This window comes from Electrona antarctica (assembly GCF_951216825.1).
Source record: "Electrona antarctica genome assembly, chromosome: 19".
In the NCBI taxonomy this organism is placed as follows: domain Eukaryota; kingdom Metazoa; phylum Chordata; class Actinopteri; order Myctophiformes; family Myctophidae; genus Electrona; species Electrona antarctica.
In genome coordinates this window covers 7,725,274-7,737,334 of record NC_136800.1, presented here as the reverse complement: position 1 = coordinate 7,737,334, position 12,061 = coordinate 7,725,274, and the positions used below count along the sequence as shown (strand labels likewise).

General features: G+C 44.5%; 1 protein-coding gene across 2 annotated transcripts in view; it reads right to left on the bottom strand.

The window, feature by feature from the left end:
* tns3 (tensin 3) overlaps positions 1-11,828 on the bottom strand; it is a 51,271-nt gene extending 39,443 nt beyond the window's left edge. The window contains exons 1-3 of one of the 2 annotated variants that reach the window (XM_079488505.1): positions 11,755-11,828; positions 8,713-8,779; positions 258-425 (exon numbers count right to left, since the gene is read on the bottom strand). In XM_079488505.1, the coding sequence (XP_079344631.1) occupies positions 258-407 (150 nt within the window). In that variant the 5' untranslated portion in view covers positions 408-425; positions 8,713-8,779; positions 11,755-11,828. Of the gene's footprint in view, positions 1-257; positions 429-8,712; positions 8,780-11,754 lie in introns of both variants that reach the window. The other variant, XM_079488504.1, reaches the window with a different exon arrangement.
* Positions 11,829-12,061: the final 233 nt, after the last annotated feature.

Below are 12,061 nucleotides of genomic sequence, written 5' to 3'. Positions count from 1 at the left end.
GTTTTAGTCAACACTGCCAAATAGACAGACATGCAGGTCAAGTGCCAATTAGCCTCGGAGACCACAGGCGTTTGTTAATTAAGCGCCAATGTGCTTACATCCATCATGAAGAATGAGGGTTCGATCAATACTTTGTCAACGTTCTTTGAAAGCCTATTATTCTAGTGGTCATCAATACTCATTGCACTTTAACTACCTCAATCTGCCATGTCTCGCAGTACATGCGGCTTTAAAGGTGATATCAGACGAGCACTGACCAGGTAGTTGTCTGCGTGTTTGGACTTGAGCATCCGCGTGACATCCTTCAGGTTGTGCAGGTAGATCTCCTCCGAGCACGCACGGGGGAAGGACACGGCGATGATACGTTCAGTGATGTACGTCAGGTCAAGTTCATATCCTTCCTCCATCCTTGAAGTTCAGTCTTTCTGCTGAAACACACAAGAGTAAAAGAATCACACCAGTGTGAAGTGAGGGGCGCTCGTCGTCGTACATCATCTAATAAAGAATGAATATACTTATTCGTGAATTAATTTGCCAACTTATGTTATTATCTTTTAACCATGATGATACAATGTTTTAAAAAAACTCATCTTTTCACCATGATCATGTAAGATGACAACTGAATTTATGTGATACTAGAGCGGTGCCTCTACAGTGGTACCCGTTAAGCACTGGCCTACTTGGAACGATGCAAGTTGGAAATGAATGCCCGTCCCAGATATTATGTGTCTGTGTCCCTTTTATGCCCATATATGGAGTTCTTTGTCAGGCATGCCCAAATATGGAGACGTCAGAATGATGTCCGAACAGGTCAGCTCCATATATGGACCCTGGGAAGGGTCCCTAAAAGGTCCATTTGGTTCCATTTGTACGCTCTCTGAGTTACAGACCCATAAGGGTCAATTTGGTTCCAAAGTACCATTTAGCTGGGGACCCCCTGGAACTCCCTCAAGGACCCCTGGGGGTCTCGGGACCCCCCTTTGGGAACCACCGGTCTACTATATAATGCGATGCAAGAAGTGACTTCATTCATGTCATCATGTCAATATTTAACAGTCAAAGTCCTCGGCCTCAGTCTGTGTGCAAGTTCGTCGTGGAAATCCTGAGTGTGAAATCAATTCCACATTGTGAGACAAAGATTATTTGTTTACACAGCAACAGTCCATCTGCACAACACATCCGCCGGTGCTCTGAATGTCTCCGATCTACTGCACTGTCAACAACAACAACACCACAACCTCAAAAGTTCAAACTGTCTGTTGTTTTATTTGCTTGAAATAACATTTCTTACTCCTGAAAAGTATATATATATATATTTTAAAACAAGCAGTCAGTCAGTGGTACTGTCTGACTGTCAATAGAAAGGGGTGTGTGTAAAAAAAAAAAAAACGTTCAAAGAATTCCAGTTGAAACCAGTTATGTGTGGCAGCGTGTTGTAAATCCCTCAGAGACGTGTCAGAGGTGTGTCCATGTGACCTCATGGCCGTGAACTTCCTGCGTTGTTTGGACTGTTCCGTTATGCAGTCATGTGTGATGTGTGTGATTGTGACTGTGTGTGTGAGACTGTGTGTGTGTGTGTGTGTGTGTGTGTGTGTGTGATGTGGGCTCCGTCCGCTGACTCTGTCTTCTTCTCCGTCAGCTGGAGCAGTGCCTCTCAACCTTTTCAGGCCGCAACCCCACCAAAAAAAATAATCATACGTGAACTGGGGACCTCCCCAAATAATCATACTTGAACTGGGGACCTCCCCAAAATAATCGTATTTGAACTGGGGACCCCCCCACCCCCACCAGCACTTGAAATAATTGTAGGAGTTGACAGTTATGGCATTACATTCAGTTTGACTCGGTTCCACAGATAAACATTGTGAAAATAGCTGATCTACAAGGTCACAATGCCTCACAATAATTGTGTGGTGACTGGTGACTCCCGAGCCACAGGTTGAGAACCCCTGAGGGAGCTGGAGAACAGGGGAAGAGCCCTGGCCTGACAAGCTGCCGTTAATTGAACTCTTGAGCGTGTAACCAAATGGACACGGTCCATTTGGTTACACTTTCTACACGCTCAGAGATTACATCTAGTACAGTTACAAATGGATGAATGGAACGCGGAGGATTCCACCGTGTAGATGGAAGTTACTGACAAGGCATCAGCGTAGCTTTTATGGTTCGATCAATCCTGGTCGCTGCTTGTTCGATCGAATAGGATCAAATCTACCCTAAACTCCGGTGCCTGGTGGGGGTCGGCTCAGCCAGTCATATATTACACCATATGCTCCTTGTGAGCGGGAGGACCCGGGTTTGAGTCTGACCCCCGCCATGTCTCATATAGGGTGCGTTCGGAAATGTGCACTCTCCTATTAGTTTGCATTGCACAGTGTGCTCAGTGCGCTATTTCCGAACGCGTCCATTATGTCTACTCGCTGGAATCCATGTCTCTCTATGCTGTTGTTCACCTATTTGTAATAAAACATAAAAATGCCACACGCACACACAATCTATCCTAAATCCAGATGTTCTATTCATATGCACACGCGTAAAAACATGTGTGCTTGAGCACACACACGTACACACACATCCCCAAAAAAAGTCACGTGGATTGTTTGTTGTGATTAACTGTTAGGAAGGGTGGCCGGTCTAGGGTGGAGAATGTGAGTGAATGTTAATTAAAGTCTGAATTGACTGCAGGTTACAGCCTGACACTTTGAAGGACTCCAGAGAGAGAGAGAGAGAGCCGTAAACCTGGGGCCGTGTACCCAGAGCTTAAACCAGTCCTCAGAGAGGAATGAAAGAGACCCTATGTGTTGAGGAGGTCATCACTAGGGGAAACGGGCTGAATGCATGCACGTGTGTGTGTGTGTGTGTGTGTGTGTGTGTGGGAGCTGCTAGGTCATCGGTAGCCTGTTGAAACGGATAGTGGTGTTAGTATATTTCCCCAGAGAGTTTGGAGTAAAACAAAAACTGTCGACTAATGGGAAATGAATGAACAGGTCGTCCAACAACACTTGAGGTCTGTGTGATTCTATGGGGCGGAGGTGTGGGATGGAACCTGGTTGTTTTGCAAGTGTCCGAGCACGGCGGCACTGGAGAGAGAGAGCGGTAAAATGTCATGTCATTGGTCCGACCTCCAGTTGGTCAGACCATTACTAACACTATCCCAAACCCTAACCTAACCCTAACCTCACAGCTAACCACAGGTGATTTTTAACCCGCAGCACGGGTGAGTCTTAACCGGCCACAGCCGGTCTGACTAGTGGGATGTTGGGCAGTCCCTGAGAGGGCGTGCACAGCACAGTCAACCTCAGAGTGACCCAAAGTCACAAGGTATAATGTTAATGAAAGTGACCCTATTATTTATCTTTCTATTATTAGCAAAATATTAACAGTGAAACCTACACTTGAGCTGCCTTCAATTCAAACAAATGTCCTAACAATGTACAGAGATCGGAATATTTAAATATCTAAAATGTGCTGTTTATGTAAATGTTTGATTATGTTGAAAGTTGCAACTTTTTGTACTGCTGCACCCTCGTGTATCTCAATGGGATTTTCAACTTCAGCAATAAATGTCAAATAATAGATAAAATAAAATATTGGTTATTGAAAATATATGCCTTTTTCCCCTGACATTTCTATGAATCCCTGACATTTCTATAAACAATTCAGATGTACTGAGCTTAAAAAGGTATATCCTTTCCCAGTTAAGACCTCTTCTTTCTGTGTCTCATCACTCAAGCAAACAGGGACGACTTGCCCCAGCTTGCACTGCAGATAATTGGTGTTTAATTTGCGCTGAGTGCTTTTGTTCCTGGTTCGAGGCACGGCGTTAGTCCACAAAGACCGCAACGCAAGGCAGTGAGTGCCAAGGATCTCAAAGTGCAAGCCCACCCATGGCACTGTGAGAGAGAGAGAGAGAGAGAGAGAGAGAGAGAGAGAGAGAGAGAGAGAGAGAGAGAGCGAGAGAGCATGGCTGGCAGAGGGAGAGGAGAGGGTAGGCAGCGAGATTCCAGAAAGTGGGTTGCCAGATCTACTGTGAACAAGCTGCGACAGGTTTACTGGGTCAGGATGCAGGGGGATTAGGGTGTGTCTGGCTCCCCCCCAATCTCAGACACCCTGCAGGTATGAAGAACGCGGCTAGGCTGCGTGGGTGCCGTTAAGGGTGATTTACACTTTGTCGTGCGCCAGTGTAGCGCTCGTAGATCGCTGTTCGCTGCGTGACACGGCGTGCAAAACAAGTATAAATCAGGCGTTAGCCATGTGAACATGCCTGACCATCGGCAAGAGACATATTTGGGATGCTTTCAGTCCAGAACTACTTCCAGTCCACAATGTCGTAAATAAATCCAACTTCAAGTACATTTCCTTCTCAAGTGGAAAATAAGTGACAGCAAGGATAGAAATCGATGTTTACAGCATGCTCCCCCCCCCCCCCCCCCCCCCCCCACACACACACACAAACGGCTGCCGCTGACAATGTAAGTAATCTTCCACTTCCAAGCACCAGATGAAAGAAAAGATATTTAGGAAACATTACATACTGTAGCAAACAAGAAGAAAACTGTTTCACTAGTAAGAAACTGAAACACTGTCAGTAAGCCTCCAAGAACCGAGGATGGCTCAATCATGTGACTGATGATGACTTCATTTGGTTGTTTTCATTCTGGAGCTGTGGTGACAACAGTTGGTAAAACCCATGCATACTTGCCCTTCACAAATAATAAAATTCTTCTGAACGGGTGGCCGAGCCCTGAGCAACGGAATCCATTTAGGTATAAAGTTTGTTTGTGTGTCATTAGACTGGTTGCTACATGTCTTCTAGTTGACTGGCTATATTTTCCATTACACCGTACGGTGTGGTTATAATCATGCAGACTGTTTTTGTGTATGTGTACTTTTTTTTTTTTTTCAAAGACAGTACATGAGAGAAAACATCAGCATTGGGTTGGGAACATAGGTTGGGAAAGGGAGAGGGCTTTTAGTCATGTGAGGAGAAGAAAAAATGAAAAAGGCAGTGAAAAATCTTAGGGTGAGGGAAGCACTTAATCTTTTAAAGACAGTGTTTAGAACCATGAGGCGCGGATACAATTCTATATGCTGCAGTGTTCACGACAAGACAGCACAGCCCTGTGCATATTAATAATGTACTGTACAGGCATGTATTCAGAAGGAATCTCATATTTGAATCAATATGTGCAGCCGTCACGTGCTGCACAAGAGCCCAATTCCAAAAAAGTAACATTGTACAAGGTAGGACAGTTCCAATAAGAGGCATTTCATCCTCGGCCCTGTGGGAATGTGCGTGTATCATTTCACGGAAATCGCACGCTGCGTTCATGATTTGTGGCATTTTGTTCAAAACGGACCAATCCTGCGAGCTTTGGAAGGCAATCTTAGCCAATCATGATGGAATATGGGAAATGGGACAGATCCGTGTTGATCATGTGACTATAGAGATAGTGTATACCGATTTGCGTGATGTTCTGTATGGATAAAATGTGTACGCCTAATGTAATGAAATGTGTTTAGAAAAGATCTGCCTCATGGTGGCGCTATAACAGGCCGTTCTGAAGAATCTGGGGCAGAGGTTAGTCGTTGGCATCCAGGGTGTGAGTGTGACGGACGGACACACACACACACACGGACAGACAGAGTACAAAACATACTCTCTCCATATGCCTTCGGCCTGGAGACAATAATGACTAAACATGTTAAGATCAAAGTGTAGATTTTGATCAACGAAATCAAAGTGTAGATTTATTTTACACCAATGCGGTGTGATTAGAAGTTAGTTTATGTCATAATAATGTGTCTAAGTGAAAGGTTTTCAAAACTTGGACATAGAAAAACCGAGAAGCTACTATCCACTATATTGGTGCACATATGAAAGCAATCAACGATTCCTTTGCCCTATCCCCGGACTTTAAAAAAAACTAACTGAATTGCACCTCTTGGCTCTTTCACGTTCACGATTGACAGCCTATGGCAGACACATCCATTTTAGGGCTAGTTGGATATTTTTCGTGGTTTCATTAAACCACAGTTGTGTGTCTGTGGTGAAAAAGAGAGCACACCGAAAAAGTAGAGTAAGTACCAGAAAAAGTAGAGCAAGTACCAGCACCCCTTTTGCAAATGCTGCCAAAACCCTTGTCACAACTAAAACACTAACTGCATATGTTCTGTACTTCAAATGTACCAAATCTGTATTTCTAGAAAGCAATTATTGACTTACTGCCAGGGGGTTGGTATGACTACTGCAGCCCAGCATGAGAGAGTTGGCTCTACTCTGAAGCGAGTCAAGAAGCAGCCATTCGTGGTCCACTGTCTCCCTGTGCTCTGTGCGGCCCACGGTGGGGAGAGATTAATGATCTTCTAAGCTGTTTGTCTTCAACCTTGAGTAACACCTAAACTGCCATAAATGCTTCAGGAAGTCTGGCTGCCTTTGGGAAGACTGGTGGGGTGGGATGGAATGTTTTGTTGACGACACCCCATGCCTTTTTAGGCTTACGTTGTTTATGCACAGCCGTCCAGGACCCATATTCTTCTTGCAAATAGATTGAAGCCCTTCCTATCGTATGTAAACTGTAACCTTCTGGCTCAATTTGGACAATTTCAGAGTGGAGTGTACTCTCTGGGCTCCAGTTTCCATTTAGCATTCAGATCCGATTGCCATGTAACAACTTTAATTCCATCAATCTCATGGTTGTGTGCCCTCATACTTGGCATGGACCCCCGTGTGCAGTGGGATAACATCTCTACGGTGACATAACAGGCTGGCTGAAGGGCGCAGGGAGACGAGCGAGGCCACAGTTTGTTCTGTCTGTTTCCTGTCAGGGGCTCTGTGCGTTTACGCTGTGGTTTTGACGCCCATTCAACACCAGGGGACCGAAATAAACAAAACCGTGGAATCTATTGAGGAGGAGAAAACAAAACAGCCACGGGTCACGGGGGGGGGGGGGGGGCATGGTATTTTTAGCTACGTTTTATTTGGTAATTCTGGAACTCAAAACGTATATTTGTCCAATTCGTTTTCATGAGATATTTTAAAGGGAATAAAAACGGAAAGCCCTGGCTTGGAGTCAATCTGCACACCCACTAGGCTCCTAAAAGGACCTCCCTAATTACCGCTTTCAGTCCCAAGGTCATAGAGGAATGCGTTCCAAAATGGATTATGCTCCCACTCTCGCTCTTTGCTCATTCCATATATTTTGTCTCACCCCCGCTTCATAGAGTCTCTCTTTCTTTACTTTTTCCCCCGTTCTTTCTCCTGCATTTCTCTCTCTCTCTCCCTCCCTCCCTCCCACCCCCCCTCCCTGGTCTCCTTCACCCCGTTTAATGGCTTACATATGTTGGCTGAGTGGCTGCAAGGCATTGCAGTGACAAAGTGAAATGGCCCAGTGTTCCGTCGTCCTCATGCATGCTGTTCCTGAGGGTTTAGATCAGAGTGTTCTGCTTACAGTACACAGCCCCAGCCCTCTGCCAACCCACCTGTACAAACCACAGTATCAGGGTCCCCATTCATCAGTCGCTCAGCCAGCCCTTTGTGACTGCTGCCTGTTATCAAAGAAGAGATAGAGGTATAGAAAGGGAACCCCGAAGTTTATTTGAAAACTGTTAGTTAGACACACATTTGTTTACCCTCAAGAGGCAGATATTGTCCAACCGTTACCTTAAAATAGAATCAGCAAGAAAAGCTATAATTGCTACTTCAAAGTTTTTTTTTGTTTTGTTTTTTTCCCCCTCTCCTATCTCAGTTAGGTCTGTAATTAAAGCTAATCTTAAAAGATTTTAGCAGGCGAAACGCTCATAACAACCCACATGGTTTATGTTTTGCTAAGAGAAGGTGTGCGGGAGGGCATAAATGCAGGTGTGCGTCCGATTCCAGACTGGCAACAGGGGGGAGGGAGGGGCCAGGGCTCAGGTAAGGAAAGGCGGTAGATGCTGTGATGTCACGGCGGCGCTCATACATGTCATCAACAATGGCTGCCTGAGAGCCCCGGGGCCGCGAATACCGCGCAGCAGCTGTAGCTCAAGAAACGCAGACTTGTTCTTAATCTTTTTCCATCGTTTTCTCCCCGACAAAGCTGCTCACACAGTCAACAAAAGAGAAGGAGGGCTTCTGTTTCTCTTGGAGTTCTGTGAAGTTGTTTTATGGAGCGATAGGCTCCCACACAAGAACGACGCCAATGCACGCCATATGTTTCACATTATAAGGGTCTCCAAGTCCAAAACAGCAAGGAGCCCCACACCATGGCAGAAAAAAGGAGGCAATTATACCAAAAGACTGTTCCTCTGTGATAATGGTATAATGATTCATCATGAACAACACCGTCTTATAACTAAATAAACAAACCAAAAACAACACAACACAACCTCGTCACTGTGAATGACTCCCATCTCTGTCTTCAGAATCACACTAGGTCCTGTGTGCTCACTCACACACACACACACACACACACACACACACACACACACCTGGCTTTAGTAGGTCTCAGAGCCAAGGTAAATACAGAGGGCATTGCCCCTTTTGCAGTTTGAATAAATCATGGAAGTGAGTGAGCTGCAGGCTATAAAGAGGAAAAATATAAACAAACATACACAACTTTTCCACACTGTACAAAGTCCTAATCCTGCTTTGTAAGTACTGACCAGTGCCACATTGAAACATTCCCTGCAAGTGAATGATATACAGTATTAGCCACAAACACCATGCCTTACCTTTCAAACTGAAAGCCAGGAATTTGATTCTTCCCCTTGTCCCCGTGATTTCCTTTGTCAATCAGTGCTGAAAGAGAGAGAGGGAGGTATAAAGTCCTTAGTCAAAGATCCGTGGGCCGTCACACAGGCTTAGTGGGGGCTGAGAGCCTCATTCTTTCCTCTGCTGGAATGTGCTGCTTGCAGGCTGATCAGAGAAGGCACTTCTGGCGAGCTCACTTTTGTCCCATGGGCTTCCCCCTAGACTGCTCTCCCAGGCTGCTGCTGTGGCTGCTGGCTGGTGCTAAAATGGAAGCCCTTGCTCTCTGTTCCTGAACTGAACTGCTGTTGCTGCTGCTCACTCAACCCCCCCACCAAACTTCCTCCAGTCGAGGCTCAGCTGCTTGCTGCCTCTGCCTGGCCGCTACAGCCGCCACAAGTCCTGGCATGGGACAGTCCTCCCACTGAGAACCTCCCTTGATCCCTCCCCTTCTCACTACCTTCCCTCACTCACTCAGTCTCTCTACTCCTCTCCTTCTTCCTCTCTCTTTAACACGCACACACAGTCACGCGCGCGCACACACAACACACACACACACACACACACACACACACACACACACACACACACACACACAAGTTAATGTTATTTTGTTTTCACACTATATTGAACATTTCTTTTAATGAAGGGCATAAAGGTGAAAGAGAAACTTTTGAGAATCAACATGTGTGACTTTGATTCTGTTAACTTGCTTAGTGCATATCACTGCATGAATGGGCTACTTGTTAAGAACAACCACACACACACACACACACACACACACACACACACACACACACCAGAATGAGCTCTTTGTTTTTTTGTTTTCAGTTCATGGGCTCTAGGCTAATCACAGGAGGATCCATCACCAGTCTACATTTATACAGTGCAAATGAGAAGTCACAGTTCTTCGTGCAGTTCTGTATGTACCACCTACTGCCAATGGTCATGTTATAGAAGTACACCACCACACTAGACACATGTAAGACCTCATTGACGTCTTTTGTCTATGTCTGGCAGCGGTGGCCGAACGGATAGCGGCGTGGTCTTGATACTGGAAGGTTCCTAGTTCGAATCAGCCGTCCGACACGTTAAAATTACCACCGCTGAAGTGCCCTTGAACAAGGCATTGAACCACTACGATGAAATGTGTTCTATGAGCAGGGCCTGGCTGGAAACAAGTTCTTGAGCTTAGCCCAGATACCCTGGGTAAATATAGATTTCATTTCATTTCATTTCATGTCTTGTAGGCCAGTGGTTCTCAACCTGTGTGCCAGGGCCCACTGGTGGGTCGTGGGAGTATTGCAAGTGGGGCCCCAAATAATTGGCAAAAAAAAGATAATTAAAAAATATATATTAATTAAAAATCTTTAAAGATTAGTTTTCATTGTTATACCGATTAATGATTGGTGACCAATTGATTGATAAATATAAGTAAGCATTGCTGAGCCATGAGGCCCATTATAGGCCTACAAGTAACCTACACCAGGGGTTTTCAATGTTTTTGGCTGGGGACTCCCGGAAATGCTTTGGCCATGTCTTGCGACCCACACTGCCCCCCTCGGCCCTCCCCACCCCCAATACAATGTTTGACCGCTACAATAACCTTAATAATAGAGAAAATACATCATAAATAAATACTGAAACCAGATAGGCCTATAATCAATTAAGAAAGTGTATGCATGCACTACTCTAACTGCTATAGGCCAACTGGTTGGAAATGATTCGTTAAATAAACATGCACAGAAAATATATGCACCAATATTCTTGTTATGGAATAGGCCTATATCAGTGGTTTAACTTTTCAACCATTTTCATGTCAAGGCCCATTATTATAGGCCCATTATTTATTCGGAATTTGAGCCACGGACCAGCGTAAAATTAACGGGTCTATTTGGTTTAATTTTACACTCTCAAGAGTTAAATAAGTGTCCATTTGGTTACCAACTCTCCATCATTTAGCTGGGGACCACCTGGAACCTCCTTAAGGACCACTGGTTGAGAACCACTGGAATATATGGACACATGCAGATTGATTGATTGAAACTTTTATGTAGAATGGGTACAACTACATTCAGGGACGAATTAACCCCCACGAGGGCCCCTGGGCCAGTATTTTTGGGGGTCCCCATAGGACACGTGGCGTTACATTTTCGGGTTTTATCATCTTATAACCTAAATTGAACACAAACAACAGCCAATGAAGGTCCCCAGGAGCCCCTCAAACCCTGAAGGGCCCTGAGAGCCAAGGGTGAACATAGACAGTGAAGTTACCCTTCAAAATGATTGTTTATGTCATATAGGCCTAATGACTGGCTATTGGCAATTTTAACAATTCGTAGGTGTCAAACATTAGGTCTTAATTGAATGTCAAATGTTCAAATCATGCAGTAGCAGGCTATAGCCGCTATAGCCTATTTTACCTTTAATATTTCACATTATTTTCTAAAGCATACATTTATTTCTTATTTTCTTTTCTTATTGAAAATAATGTAGCACTCTTCCGGGTTATCTTTTCAGCGCCATTGCTTTACGTTTTGATGATTGATTGATTGATTGAAGAATTTATTAACAGTTTGCAGAATTACAGTACATTTCAAGCACAAACTCAATACAAAGGCTGTTAACTGTGAGTGGACGACCCAATTAAGCATTACACTTGTTTCCAACAGGGTCCACCATGTTCAAATCATCAAAACATTTAGAGACGTACAAATAGACACTTCTATAGACAGAACAGGAATTCATCAAAAAAGAATTCATCAAAAAGGAGGTAAAAAGGGAAAAGAAATATATACAGTGAGGGGAAAAAAGGGGGGGGCGGGGGGGGGGATTCAGATTTTACGGGGGCCAGTTTCGAATTGCAGCCATCCGTAGGTGCCCTTTGAGAGCGGTTTTGAAGGAGTCAAGGGATTCGCATGTCTTAATGACAGTTGGTAGGGCGTTCCACATTTTGGTGGCATAGGAGCGAAAAGAATTTAGTCCCTTGTTTGTGCCGAATCTGGGTTGTACATGAATTACTGTACCTTTCATTGCGTATGATGATGATGAATGATGATGATGACCATTGACCTCTGGCATTCTGTATAGGCTATCGGCTTGTTTGTTTGACAGTGTTGGGGTTGAATTGCATAACTGTCATTTGTTTGCCCGAGTCTTGTTTCATTGCTGAAAGAATGACTTGTTTACATTCGAACACTCCCTGAACTATTCCACCAACCATGTACTATTCCATCCACAATATCTTCACAGCACGAAAGGCGAATATATAGGCAAAGGTCAAGTTACGTTGTTTAATTGTGTTGAAACAACGTTTCTTCTCTGGTAACTTTC